We start from the raw sequence: 14,609 nt of genomic DNA, 5'->3' as shown, positions 1-14,609 counted from the left end.
CCTTCAGCTCCCTCTACAGATTTGCTATGTGATTAAGGTCTGGAGACTGGGTAGGCCACTCCAGGACCTTAATGTGCTTCTTCTTGAGCCACTCCTTTGTTGGCTTGGCCATGTGTTTTGGGTCATTGTCATGCTGGAATACGCATCCACGATCCATTTTCAATGCCCTGGCTGAGGGAAGGAGGTACCATACCATACCATCTTCTTCCGCTTATCCGGGGCCGGGTCGCGGGGGCAGCAGTCTAAGCAGGGATGCCCAGACTTCCCTCTCCCCAGACACTTCCTCCAGCTCTTCCGGGGGGACACCGAGGCGTTCCCAGGCCAGCCGGGAGACATAGGTCTTCCCCGGGGTCTCCTCCCAGTGGGACGGGACCGGAACACCCTCCCAGGAAGGCGTTCCGGAGGCATCCGAAACAGATGCCCAAGCCACCTCAGCTGACCCCTCTCGATGTGGAGGAGCAGCGGCTCTACTCTGAGCTCATCCCGGGTGACCGAGCTTCTCACCCTATCTCTAAGGGATCGCCCAGCCACCCTGCGGAGAAAGCTCATTTCGGCCGCCTGTATCCGGGATCTTGTCCTTTCGGTCATGACCCAAAGCTCATGACCATAGGTGAGAGTAGGAACGTAAATTGACCGGTAAATCGAGAGCTTCGCCTTGCGGCTCAGCTCTTTCTTCACCACGACAGACCGATACATCAACCGCATTACTGCAGAAGCTGCACCGATCCGTCTGTCAATCTCCCGTTCCTTCCTTCCCTCACTCGTGAACAGAACCCCTAGATACTTAAACTCCTCCACTTGAGGCAGGCACTCTCCACCAACCTGAAGTGGGCAAGCCACCCTTTTCCGACTGAGGACCATGGCCTCGGATTTGGAGGTACTGATTTTCATCCCCACCGCTTCACACTCGGCTGCAAACCGTCCAAGTGCATGCTGAAGGTCCTGGCTTGAAGGGGCCAACACGACAACTTAATCCGCAAAGAGCAGAGACGAAATTGTGTGGTCCCCAAACCTGACTCCCATGAACCCTCCATCACCCTGTAGAGGGTATAGAGCTGGTCCAGTGTTCCACGGCCTGGACGAAAACCACACTGTTCCTCCTGAATCCGAGGTTCTACTATCGGCCGTATTCTCCTCTCCAGAACCCTGGCATAGACTTTCCCGGGGAGGCTGAGAAGTGTGATCCCCCTATAGTTGGAACACACCCTCCGGTCCCCCTTCTTGGGATGGCAGACCGGGGAAGGAGGTTCTCACCCAATATTTGACGGTACATGGCTCTGTCTATCATCCCTTTGATGCGGTGAAGTTGTCCTGTCCCCTTAGCAGAAAAACACCCTCAAAGCATTATGTTTCCACCTCCATGTTTGACGGTGGGGATGGTGTTCTTGGGGTCATAGGCAGCATTCCTCCTCCTCCAAACACGGCAGGTTGAGTTTATGGCTCGATTTGGTCTTATCTGACCACAATACTTTCATCCAGTTCTCCTCTGAATCATTCATATGTTCATTGGCAAACTTCAGACGGGCCTGTACATGTGCTTTCTTGAGCAGGGGGACCTTGCGGGCGCTGCCCAATCCTTATTTTCAATAATGAAATTATGAATTGTTGTGATGCAACTGTGTTGTTGTTAGTGATACAATTTTTCCACCATGACATAGCCTGTTGTAGTACATCATATGTCTGAATTTGGTTGCGTTATCCGATTGGCTGCGTGTTTGGTATTTGCTTGACGAAAGGGGGGTTAGGGGCTGAAGATCAATGTATACATTAGTGACATGTTGCTGCGGCTTTGTCCATATCCTCTGAGCTCTTCGCGGCTACATCACCTGCTGACAAACTTCACCTCAAATGAGCCATGACATACATACACTGGCACCAGTATCAGTCCGACACATTCCCGCTTACACACACACTCACTCAATCACACGATCACACACAGTAACACACACAGGAGGGTGACAGTACAGCTGTGAGAGTGGTCTCTATTTTGAGAGTGGCTGGATCAGGATAGAGCTGTTCAACAGGTGTGCTTTAGCTAACCAACCCTTGGAGCCTCTCTTAAGGTACAATGCTAGGGGTCTTGTCTTGGCTCCTGTGCGCTGATGCGTTCGAAAAACTAGGTCCCCAATGTAGCGTGGGGGTGGTGTGATTTTGTGTGTGTGTGTGTGTGTTTATGGTAGTTTCTGGTCATTTATTTGCACACATGTGTGTGGGTGGGATGATTGTGTAGGCGGGAGTTAGAGGGAGATGGAGGGATTCAATATGGGCCATTGTGTTTATTTGCCAAAGGATGTTGATCATCTAAATGCTGTTTGTGTGTGATGTCTCTGTTCGGGGATACAGTGGTGAACTGTGCTGTGGATATGAGGTTACAGCTGTGACTAACACTGCACTCCTCTTCAGTCCCATATCACCACCCACTCCTGCACTCTCTCCATTTCCCAGTATCAAATTCACCAGTTACATAAATGACATCTATAGAGATTGTGTGCGGCAGGCTTGTACATAGACAGCCTAGATTTCAAACAGTTATTAAAGACATTTGCATTTGAGGAATTTCGCCGACTCTCATTCAGAGAGAATAACAGTTAGTTCTTGTGATTCTGTGTAATTATATATGCATGTATTCTCCATACAGGCATAACATAACACTACAACAGAAGATAAATCACATCGGCCGGAAGAATTGAATGGGCTAGCACCTATGTTTCAATGCCTTTACCTCACTCAAAGTCTTTGACACGTTTAGTCTCGATTGGTTTTCAGGGCATTGATATGAACGCTAGTTAGCTCTTTATTGATCCTAATTAATGATCTGTTGGCCCTTAACTCACTCAAGTGTGCAGGTTACATTAAATCATTTTTCTGTAACTATTTTCCGGGGCCCTAATGTTGTGATTGGGTCCATCAAAGAATACTCTCATTCTCATACAGTCCGAAATGTGCTGAAGGTCTTATTGAACAACACATAAAATTGTATGTGCTCCATCAAATCATTCTGACTTCTGACTACGCTCACGTATTTGATCGAATCATTCAGCACTCTGACTTTTGTTGACCTTCGCAAAAATCTGATGGAGCCTCATCTTTTTTCCAGAGGTGTACAAAATATAAAACAAATTAAAACAATCAAGTTCAAAAGAAAAGAAAATATTGCACAGAAAACGTTGGCCATTCTTTAAGATCACAAGATGACAAATTCCGAGTAAGGTCACTCCCAAATAATGATGGTTCCGTTCACTGGGGCCGACTTGTTGATGTACCAGGCTCATATGCACTGTGCGCTGTATCCCAGGGACAAGGTTAAGCCAATGTCCACCAATGTCTTATAAAGTAGGCCAAATCTGGTCCTGGATTTTTATTCTTCCCGGTGAATTAAGAACCACAGCCTCCAGGCTTAGAGGTCTTACAACTCTGTTATAAAAAAAAAGATTGCTGATATGAGTTGTATCATCAGGCTATACAGGGCTTGCGCCCAGCTCTCCGTGTCTGATGTTGCTGTAATTAGTGTGGCGCATGGTGGTAATTAGGATGTCAATGTACATCAACACAAACACAGGCGTTCTGCATTGTGTGTGCGTGTGCGTGTGGGTGTGTGGTACATGAAGTCCACTGCCTCGTGGGTGGTACCATACAGACACAGCAACGACACGCGGTGAGAGGTCGACATGGACACATTTGAGAAGCCCAGGTGCCAACCGCGATGTGAACATCACGCCACACAAATCAACAGTCCTGGCCTTTGAACACGACACTTCACACCTCATCACGGTTTGGAATTTCAAATCATACCTGGAATATGATACACGTTTCCCTGGGAGTGTAGATGCTTGCGATCGCAAATTGCTTCAGCAAAGTGCGGAGTACATTTTAAAAGAGTTTAGCGCTTAGAAAGTGAATGAAAGTGAATTTGGCTTTAAATAAAAGGGGGTCGGATTTCAACAGATTCAGTAGGCACATACGCTGATATATGGGGTGGATGTAGCGATGGTCTTAATTAAGTGGAGCCCTGCCATTGCCATGTGGGAGAGGACATCTGTCCTTCTTCCTGTGAAAGTATCTGTGGAGAGCAGAGGCCATCTTGCCATCTGTCTAAAGTTGATCGTCAGTCTAAGAGAGAGATTAAGCAAAGGCCTGCACACACCTTATAAATCAGCCATCGTGTAAGTCAGCTTTCTGCAGCCCTCGCAACATTTATCATGCCTGTCATAACTTTCTGTGGCGTAAGAGCAGACTTGCTATTTATGGGCAATTTGAATATTGAGAGAGTTATTCTAGTTCCTTGGTTTGGTCTGACAAGCTCGACTCATAAAAGTGACGGTGAACTACTATTATAATAGCAATTATGTAATATGAGTTACAACAGTCGCTCTGCAGGAGAGCCTTTTGTACAGTAGTTATGGCTGAAAATAAAAGGTTGGCATGTCAGTCTATCAATGTCAGAACTATTTACATCTTGTCAAGGACAGCAATAGGTGTTTTCAGTGTTCTTTCCCTTCGGATCATGTCACTGAATGTATTTCTAGTCTTTTATGAGTTTGTCATTGTTGGTTTGGAACACACGTTCCTCAAGGTCCTTGGAGGCAGGTTAAAGCCTTTCCACGGGACGTGTTAGCAGACAGCCATGCTATCTGATCCTGGCTGGGGCTATAACTCATGGTCATTATTTAAATGCCCCATAACCTTGGAGTCCTGCCCTGGCCTGCTTGAAGAAAGATATATCCAGCCCTGTGTTGTGTTTGAAGGCTGACAGAATGAGGTGCATGTAATAATTAATGAGGATGCATCGTCACTAATAATATCACATTAACATTAGTCGAGATAAACAATATGGAGATACAGTAGAGCTCCCTGTATTGCAGGGTCTATACTGAGAGGCATGGCAACATGGTCTTGTAGGGGGGGGGGGGGGGGGGCTGGGGGTGGTATGTTAAGCATCTGAACAATTTCTCAGGACTTTAGTTCTGGATTAACTGAGATTAATAAAACATATTAATGACTGGAGTTTTTGCTGGCCAGTTGACATCTGCCTAAATAAATAACTCTAGCTATAGATTAGTGGTACCCAATCAGGGGTACTGGTCCTATCCAAAGGGGCTACTTGAGAAGAGACCATTGGCTTACTGGTAAAATGCACATGATGAGGTACTTCAGGGGTCATCAGTGTAGGGCACAAGTTTAGCTGGTGGTACAGGAACCAAAAAAAGTTGGGAACTAATAAGGCGATGTCAGATTCCACACACCTGAAATGCAAGCATTCATGCATTCCCCATCCCATCTTCACATGTCGGACAGTGAGACAATTCCTCCAGCGCTGTCGGTTCAGAGACAAGCGTTCATGCATTACCCATCCCATCTTCACATGTCGGACAGTGAGACAATTCATCCAGCGCTGTCAGTTCAGAGACAAGCGTTCATGCATTACCCATCCCATCTTCACATTTCGGACAGTGAGACAATTCATCCAGCGCTGTCGGTTCAGAGACAAGCGTTCATGCATTCCCCATCCCATCTTCACATTTCGGACAGTGAGACAATTCCTCCAGCGCTGTCGGTTCAGAGACAAGCGTTCATGCATTCCCCATCCCATCTTCACATTTCGGACAGTGAGACAATTCCTCCAGTGCTGTCGGTTCAGAGACAAGCGTTCATGCATTACCCATCCCATCTTCTCATTTCGGACAGTGAGACAATTCCTCCAGCGCTGTCGGTTCAGAGACAAGCGTTGCGTAGGAGTGACGCCACCTGCTGGAAACCTCATCCTTCACCAAGCTTTCTCCTTGGTAACTTTGACGCCACAGAGACATGCCTGTTATGCCAGCTGGCCTCAGTTTGGGGCTTAGACCGCCAATCCTTCCCGTTTACACACACACGCGCGCATACACACAAACACACAGGACACCATCAGGCTGTCATGTACCGCTCCCTCCCACTTCAGACCCATACAGAAACACTCCTGTCACACGCTCCCAGAACAATTCCGTTCTGTCCATTCTGTCCAAACCTCTACCTCCTGTCCCTTTCACAAACACTGCCAAGCCATATGACCTCTATGTTTTCAACTGTCTCTTCTCTCCTTACTATTTCTATGTATCTCCCGCTGAAACCCCCATGCAGACACACGGCTCTTTCTCCTCATTGTATTCCAGTCCCAAAGTTGTCTCTGCTCTGTGTTGCAGGGGTCAGCATGGAGGAGGCAGACCTGTTGAAGGAGAGGCTGCAGGCCATAACGGTACAGCTACAAAGCAATACTTATTTAACAAAGGTGTCTGGTAGTTGTGAGAGAAAGGAAATCATTACAATATCCTGTTTTGGAAATCAAGGTCAAACACAGTGTCAGGCAGTGGGAGTCGGCTCATCTTTGTGACAGAATGTAGTCTGAGAGATCTATGGATGTTCTTTCCAGTGTAACTCGTCTGTCTGTCTGACTTCTCGCTTCACCGATTTCAGTAGAATTGCATGACTTGCGCCATGAGCATTTTGTCAGTAGACGAGATGTCATCTGGGGTAGCCTTTGTTCCTGGGGCTTAGTACAAGGATCAACCTTGAGACTATTAGTGGACAACAATCTGTCAGAGAAGTCAGTACATCTAAGCAGCTAGTCCTTCACTACTTATAATCATAAGAATATAAGCACAAATGATTTCCCAGACATGTCCATTGAAGTACTGTTTTAGTACAAGACTAGGATTAATCTGTGTCTGCAATTTCAGGGTTGAGTTTATGGAATCAAAAAATAAAAACGGTTAGACACTTTCTGTTAAAAAAGCAATGCTTGAATGTCTTTACAGGACAAAAGAAGAGTCCAGGATGACATTGCTAAGAAAAGAAGACAAATTGAAGAGGAAAAATTAAAACTTCAATGTTTGAAGGCAGGTTTAGTAGACACCAAATCTATAATTACACGTATAATTGACGTTATTCCAAAGCCAGTAAGACATGTTTCATAAAATCTGAAAATAAATAAACTGGAATTGCACTCCCCATTGTGGATACATGGTTGTTAAAGTACAAGAATGTAGTGCATAATGTAACAGTCTTTTGTTGGTTACTGGGAATAGAAAAAGGCCCTCCGAGAGCAATGGCTGTTGGATGGGCTGAGCCCTCAGAGTGAGGAAGACCAGGAGGCCACCAAACTGCAGGCCCAGGATGACCAGGAACAAACCCTAGAACTGCAGAGTGATATTGACAGGTAGGTGTGGTGTGTGTGTGTGTTTTGATTGTGTTTCTGAGTGCAAATGTTCTTGTGCAATAGTGTGTCAAAGAGTGTACATTCCTCAATCAGAGAGCAAAATGAGATTTTCCAATACTTTCCCTTTCTACCCTGGCATTCTATGGGTGGGAAAGGACTGGAGGATTACTCTGTGATTGTGCTCTTTAACCCACTGCTTAACCCCTGTGATAGGCTTTGTGTGTCAGTCAGTGGTTCAGACGGTCTACTCCACCAACTCAGTGGTACATAACAACCTGCAAACTGTCTGCCTTGAGAAACCCCTTAGAGAGGATTACTCCCTCAACAAGTCAATACTTAAGAAAGTACCAGGATAACAGTAGTATTACAATACAAAACAAATACTTACTTTTTTGATATACAAAGCTCTTAGTACGGCTCTAAGAGAAATGTCTATATAATTCAAAGCGAAGCGCTGCTTACTGATAGTAGGACATTTATGGAAAGAGGGATGAACTGAACACAGAACTGTATGTTTCCTGTCCTGCAAGTCTGCTAAACACAAGTTGTGAGTGTTGATGATTTGAAGGGCTTAACTCTGATTATTGGACCGAATAAGATTTCAAGATAAAACTACATATTCAATGGAACTATAATGCCTAATAGTGCGCAGTACTGGTCAAAATTGGTGTACTAACACATTTGGAATTGTGAGCACGGACAAAGGCTCAGAACTGCATCACCAGGACAACATGACCCATCACGGATAAAGGAGGAGGGACCTGGTCCCGAATTGTAATCAAATCTGAATTAAAGAATAGTGACCAAATCAACCAAATTACTATGCTAGCTCTATCCAGGAATTAGAATAGTCTGTACTAAACAATAAAACTAAGAATTGGTTATGTCTAATAAAATATGAATATAAGATAACCACGCAACTTCTTTTCATTTTTGTATTGTACATCCATTTGCTTGATGAATTATTATGGTTAGATTTGCTTGATTAATTATTATGATTAGCATGGCTGTTTGGTCTGATTGCTGCTGCTGAATTATTCTATGATTTTCATCTACTTTCTAGAATTGAGAAGGAAATAGAGGCTTTGGAAAGACAGGAGCTGCAGATTTCAGCCAACGAAGAAGTAACCCTTAAACGCCTGAAGGAGGTAGAGAAAACAGCAGAAGACATCATAAAGGTATTGCTTGTCTAATACTAACCTGAGACCGTTAGTGTGATTGTATTCTGGCACGTATTCATGGATTTCGGTCACGATGGTTCATGGGTTATGCTTCAGTCTTGTGTTTGTATTGTACCTGGTTCATCACTCTAATTATCTGTCTTACACTAACATTAGTAGAGGAATGGATAATGTCTAATACTGTTTGCATGTATGGGAAATGGCTTCATTGCAATGAAATAGGGGACATGAAAGCGATACGCCAGTAGCGAGTGCTGTTAAAATTGTTGTTTTTTACACAAGATTGCTATGGACTGATTGTGTGGGAGTCTGTGTTCAGTTGTTAGCTTAGAGGGGTCCTCTGGACACCACAGGGGCCCCCAAGAAGTGGACATTCCGGTTTTCAGCGGGAAAAAAGGAAACACTTGTGATGCAGCTTCCGCTTTTGGACGTTAACCAAGCAACACTCCATCTTAACTCCTCCTCTGTGTATTATATTTCTTCCACAGTACAGGAGAGAACTTCCTGACAGTTTGTATCCCCTACCTATGAAGACAAAAATATATATACAGTGGGGAGAACAAGTATTAGATACACTGCCGATTTTGCAGGTTTTCCTACTTACAAATCATGTAGAGGTCTGTAATTCTTACTTTTATTTATTTTTTGTAATCCAGAAAATCACATTGTATGATTTTTTAATAATTAATTTGCATTTTATTGCTTGACATAATTAAAAGCACAACTTAATATTTGGTACAGAAACGTTTGTTTGCAATTACATAGATCATACGTTTCCTGTAGTTCTTGACCAGGTTTGCACACACTGCAGCAGGGATTTTGGCCCATTCCTCCTAAGGACATCAGGGATAAAATTGTAGACCTGCACAAGGCTGGGATGGGCTACAGGACAATAGGCAAGCAGCTTGGTGAGAAGGCAACAAATGTTGGCGCAATTATTCAAAAATGGAAGAAGTTCAAGATGACGGTCAATCTCCCTCGGTCTGGGGCTCCATGCAAGATCTCAACTCGTGGGGCATCAATGATCATGAGGAAGGTGAGGGATCAGCCCAGAACTACACGGCAGGACCTGGTCAATGACCTGAAGAGAGCTGGGACCACAGTCTCAGAGTGGGAGATGGTCATGTTGTCTGATGAGACAAAAATAGAGCTATTTGGTCTCAACCCCACTCGCCGTGTTTGGAGGAAGTAGAAGGATGAGTACAACTCCAAGAACACCATCCCAACTGTGAAACATGGAGGAGGAAACATCATTCTTTGGGGATGCTTTTCTGCAGGACAGGACGACTGCACCGTATTGAGGGGAGGATGGATGGGGCCATGTATCGCAATATCTTGGCCAATAACCTCCTTCCCTCTGTAAGAGCATTGAAGATTGGTCGTGGCTGGGTCTTCCAGCATGACAACGACCCAAAACACACAGCCAGGGCAACTAAGGAGTGGCTCCGTAAGAAGCATCACATGGTCCTGGAGTGGCCTAGCCAGTCTCCAGACCTGAACCCAATAGAAAATCTTTGGAGGGAGCTGAAAGTCTGTATTGCCCAGCGACAGCCCAGAAACCTGAAGGATCTGGAGAAGGTCTGTATTTAGGAGTGGGCCAAAATCCCAGCTGCAGTGTGTGCAAACCTGGTCAAGAACTACAGGTAACGTATGATCTCTGTAATTGCAAACAAAGGTTTCTGTACCAAATATTAAGTTCTGCTTTTCTGATGTATCAAATACTTATGTCATGCAATAAAATGCAAATTAATTACTTAAAAATTATACAATGTGATCTTCTGGATTTTTGTTTTAGATTTCGTCACTCACAGTTGAAGAGTACCTATGATAAAAATGACAGACTTCTACATGCTTTGTAAGTGGGAAAACCTGCAAAATCGGCAGTGTATCAAATACTTGTTCTCCCCACTTTATATATATGGGCAATCTAGTTCCAAGCTTTTCCTATTGCTTGTTATGTCAGGTTAGCTTGGAGGTATAGGTGATGCACAATTTAAAGCATATTTGTTAATGGTAGGCAGTGGCCAGTAGAGGGGTCATTCTTGATTTAAGGTGGCGCTTATAATTTATGTTGACACTTGTAAAATTTAAATGAGCCGGGTCTCAACTTTAAATTCAGAATTGACTAATACGGTAGCTCAGTAACTTTAAATATGTTTTTAGCTGAACTAGTAACAGTGATAGTTAAAACTTCCAAATTTTCTGAAATGGAGGCCAGAAATACTCAAATTGAAGATTAAGATCCTTAAAAATAATGATTGACTTAAGATGAAATAGGATACATTTTTATAGTGTAATTTTCCTATATTTTAAACAGCGTACTGTGTCACTTCAGATTTCGAAGTCCAATTGTGAATATAATTCCTATATGTCTGACATACTAAAAGAATGGGATGAGCTAATCATTTTGTTTCCCTAATAACACTTTAACAAAAGATCATTCTTCAAGGTCCTTCGCAATCTGTGATTTTCAAGGTGGTAACACCAAAGACATAAAATATTGAAGCATGTTAAAAAAACAGTAATATAATTATTTTAATAGCCTACGAATAAATGTGTTCATTGTCTTGCATTCAAAATAACACAGTTGTGTCTCTAAATGCTTTAAACAGACTTATACATCTGAACTTATCACACATGGGACGAGACTATATGCTTGCCCCCAGTAGTTTTCATATATACACATACAGATATTGAAGTATAAAGGATTTAAGTACTCTATGTTCATTTATGAAATAACTGTTTAATTAAATGTAATGTATTTTATTAAATTATTTGACATTACAAAGTTAAGGGACCTCAATTCAGGGACGACCAAACTAGGTCTACTTACAAGATGGTGTGGTTTCTGACAAACTCTTACATTTGAAAAGATCACATTACTAACATGCTTTCTTTAAATCTGGTTTGATGAGGTTTTTCACATCGTCCTTTCTATCAGTTTTGATATTGAACACCTATCTCTACACAGGAGTTAATTGCTGAATACCAGGCAGGTAAATAATTACCTGTTCATCTTCCTACCACCATTTTTACATGTATTCAAAATTAACATTCTATATTAAAATTTGATATTAACATTTACTGGTGAAATAATGGAACATTAGATCTGACTGGCTTGTTATCGTTACAGACCCGATCCAATACATTTACTCACCGATTCCAGATATGCCAGACTTCCAGATGCCAAAATCTCTCAAACCTATCAGCAGACCACTGAGAAAAATGGCAGATCCACACAAAGGACCTGATGGGGAAGAATCAAATCAGGGTATATCAACCATATATTCTGGAGTCAATGTCTGGCCAATGTTAATTAAAGTGAATTTAGTTCAATGACTTTATACCTCAGTATTGAAGAATACTTGTTGCTTATTGGCTAGGAGAAGTGAGTTCTATAATGCACTTCAACTGCTCACTAATCCAGGATGTAAAAGGATACAAAACCACTACATTTAGAAAGTCACATGGTCCACTGTAAATGGAGGAGTTTATTCTGCTTATATGAGCAACATAAGCAAACATTGATCAGAAATGACATGTTTTATTAATGTTTTTTCAGCTTTTTTAACTTGTATTAATTATTTAACACACTGTAAATACATGGCCTCAGGAATTATAGCTTACAGTACATTTGTGCAGTAATTTCCAATATCTGAATTAAACTCCTGGTCTTCTAGCTGTTGTCCGACCTATGTCCTCTCTCTCAGTAGCTATGTTTGCTATGGAGATCAACGTAGCGAAGGACATGAGAACAGGAGAGAGCCAAGTTGTGTCCACGGCCACTCTCACTCCAGAAGACTTTAAACAGAAGGGTTTGAAGGTTTTCGATGATGGAAGGAAGTCTGTCTATGCCCTACACTCTGATGGACAGGAGTCCTCGAAACAGGGGCCGGTGGGCGAAATGAGTAACCTTGAGGTGGAGGAACTTCTGCGCCAGGCCAGTGATGCAAAGGTCCCGTCTGAAGTCCAGTACCACAATCCTGTTTACGCTGCCCCTTACACCAGCAGGCCCTTGACCAACACATGGAAGCCTGAGCAAGGACATGTTAGCAACAGTCCTGCGAGGCCCAATAGTCAACAGACCTCCAGTATGACCCTGCATCTTCCAGCCTGTCCTCTACAGACGCTTCCAGGTACCCCGGCCAGAGATGGAGATCAGAGCAGGGAAGAGGGGGCTAGCCCCGCCCTGCCTTACATTCCTAACCTCCACGGTGACGAGCGTCTACTGCAGCCTCAATCTGGACAGAGCCTTATCAATGGTAGCAGTGGCGATTCATCCCTACACCCAGAAACAAACAGACTCAGCCCGGTTATTGTAACAGTTCATAGTTCAGGAGAAAGCCGCATTCCCATTCCGCTGATAGAGAACCCTGTGACGGATTGGGATAGGCAGTCACCAGTCTCCCCCAGCAGTCGTCAGTCTCCATTCTACACCGATGGTACTGAGTCCTCCTTCAACATGGTGAACACTTCGCCACCTCATGTGGACTCTGAACCAGTGACCATGATCTTCATGGGCTACCAGAACGCTGAAGAGGAGGAAGATGACGAGAATCTCCAAGCCGAGTTGGTCGTCATTGGGAACAGCGGTGATGGTGAAGACGATAACAACAGCATGCCTTCGTACCACCCTCAGGGATACCAAAGCAAGATCTTTCAACCCACAGCCAGATGCAGTAACACAGACGATACTAGAGATCACTGGAACTGGAACAATCTCCAACACCTGCCCACATTCACCCACAAACCTGGCAAGCAGAGTCCACGCCAGAACAGACAGACTTCATTCTTAGAAGACCCCACGACTGTAGGTATCAACACGGGCAAAAAAAAATGCTACTTGTTATATGGGTTTGTCAGTCCCTCTGCCTCTCTCATCAATCGTTAACCTTGCTTCCCTTCTCACCTACGCTCACAACCTATCACTCTCCCTCTGTGATCTTGTGAGCTTCATGCTATGGCTGATGCCAAAATTCTCTACGCTTTGGCTGTCTTTAACCTCTTCCGGCTTTACTTCATATTGGCAGTCAGATTTGATTAAGAAAAAAAACATGGGAGAATTATGTAATGATGTTTTGCTCACTTGGTTTTTTGAGACTTTAGTGCCACTCAGTGGCCATAAGGCTGAACATATCAACAATAAAATTGCTTTGTCATTTGGTGTGTATTTGTGTGCTTTCTAATGCTACTGCTCTACATAATGTTTGTTTCTACCACTAATTAAAACAAATTGGTCATTTTATCCTGTTTTTGCAGTCAGGTTTTGATCAAACTAAAGTAAAACATGACTAAAGATATTTGACTAATACCGCCAAACCCATGCTCTTACACTGCCGTTTTCATTATTCTAACAACAATTTACCTGAGTTATAAGGGTAATCACTAATGCTTAGGCTCAAAACTTACCCTCTGAAATCACTCTGAATCTCACTCATCATTAGTGTTTTGCCTTGGTGGAGATGTTAAATTGGGTTCTGATTTTCAAGGAAATGTTCTTCTGTTTTTGCTCATTGTGTGGTCTCTATTGACAAGCCTGTCCTTGGATATTTCTTTCTAAGCTTTCTCAAAATTCATGACAGTGGCTGATGAACCGGAAATGGCATATGCTTGAGAAACTCTTACATAACTTTTTTTGCACCACTTTTTTTGTGAATTTTGTGAATCTGAATTAAAAAAAAAACTCTTACATAACTTTTTTTGCACCACTTTTTTTGTGAATTTTGTGAATCTGAATTAAAAGAAATTCTCAAATTCTAGTCAATATTTAGGATTATTTGTTTTCATGATTAATGACATCTTGGAGATTTATGCATACTAAATTAGTAGTATATAAGGATTTAAACTGGTTGTTTTTCTTATATCATGTAAACATTCAGGGAATTAGAAAACTGTATGTTTGCAAAGATTGATAATTTAAGTATTTAATATATATATATATATATATATATATATATATATATATATATATATATATATATATATATATATACACACACACACATAGATATTATATGCATATATATATATATATATATATATATATATATATATATATATATATATATATATATATATATAGCAATTAAACTGAAATATTTACATTTGTTTCTTTCCACAGCTATAAAAATGAGAATGGCAAAACTAGAGGAAAAAGTATAACCTGCAAAGTGATTGATTCCCATCCCTGCCGTTACTATGCTATGAAGAATATGGAAAAGGAACAGGCTTTTCTA

General features: G+C 42.5%; 2 protein-coding genes across 2 annotated transcripts in view; both read left to right on the top strand.

Annotated features, from left to right (window-relative positions):
• palmdb (palmdelphin b) overlaps positions 1-14,609 on the top strand; it is a 31,469-nt gene that overhangs the window by 5,084 nt on the left and 11,776 nt on the right. Inside the window, exons 3-6 of the mRNA XM_010891126.4 lie at positions 6,180-6,232; positions 6,792-6,872; positions 7,062-7,192; positions 8,256-8,370. Of these exons, the coding sequence (XP_010889428.2) occupies positions 6,188-6,232; positions 6,792-6,872; positions 7,062-7,192; positions 8,256-8,370 (372 nt within the window). The 5' untranslated portion in view covers positions 6,180-6,187. The remainder of the gene's footprint in view (positions 1-6,179; positions 6,233-6,791; positions 6,873-7,061; positions 7,193-8,255; positions 8,371-14,609) is intronic.
• LOC105022580 (palmdelphin-like) lies at positions 11,668-13,532 on the top strand. The gene has a single exon (XM_020041870.3). It carries the CDS (start codon positions 12,068-12,070, stop codon positions 13,262-13,264), a length of 1,197 nt encoding a protein of 398 aa, XP_019897429.3. The 5' UTR covers positions 11,668-12,067; the 3' UTR covers positions 13,265-13,532.

This window comes from Esox lucius, chromosome 21 (assembly GCF_011004845.1).
Source record: "Esox lucius isolate fEsoLuc1 chromosome 21, fEsoLuc1.pri, whole genome shotgun sequence".
NCBI classification, from domain to species: domain Eukaryota; kingdom Metazoa; phylum Chordata; class Actinopteri; order Esociformes; family Esocidae; genus Esox; species Esox lucius.
This window is presented reverse-complemented; position numbering and strand designations above follow the sequence as displayed.

Excerpts from the sequence above, each read along its gene's own strand:
- LOC105022580 (XM_020041870.3), top strand. The coding sequence starts at position 12,068 with ATGTCCTCTCTCTCAGTAGCTATGTTTGCTATGGAGATCAACGTAGCG.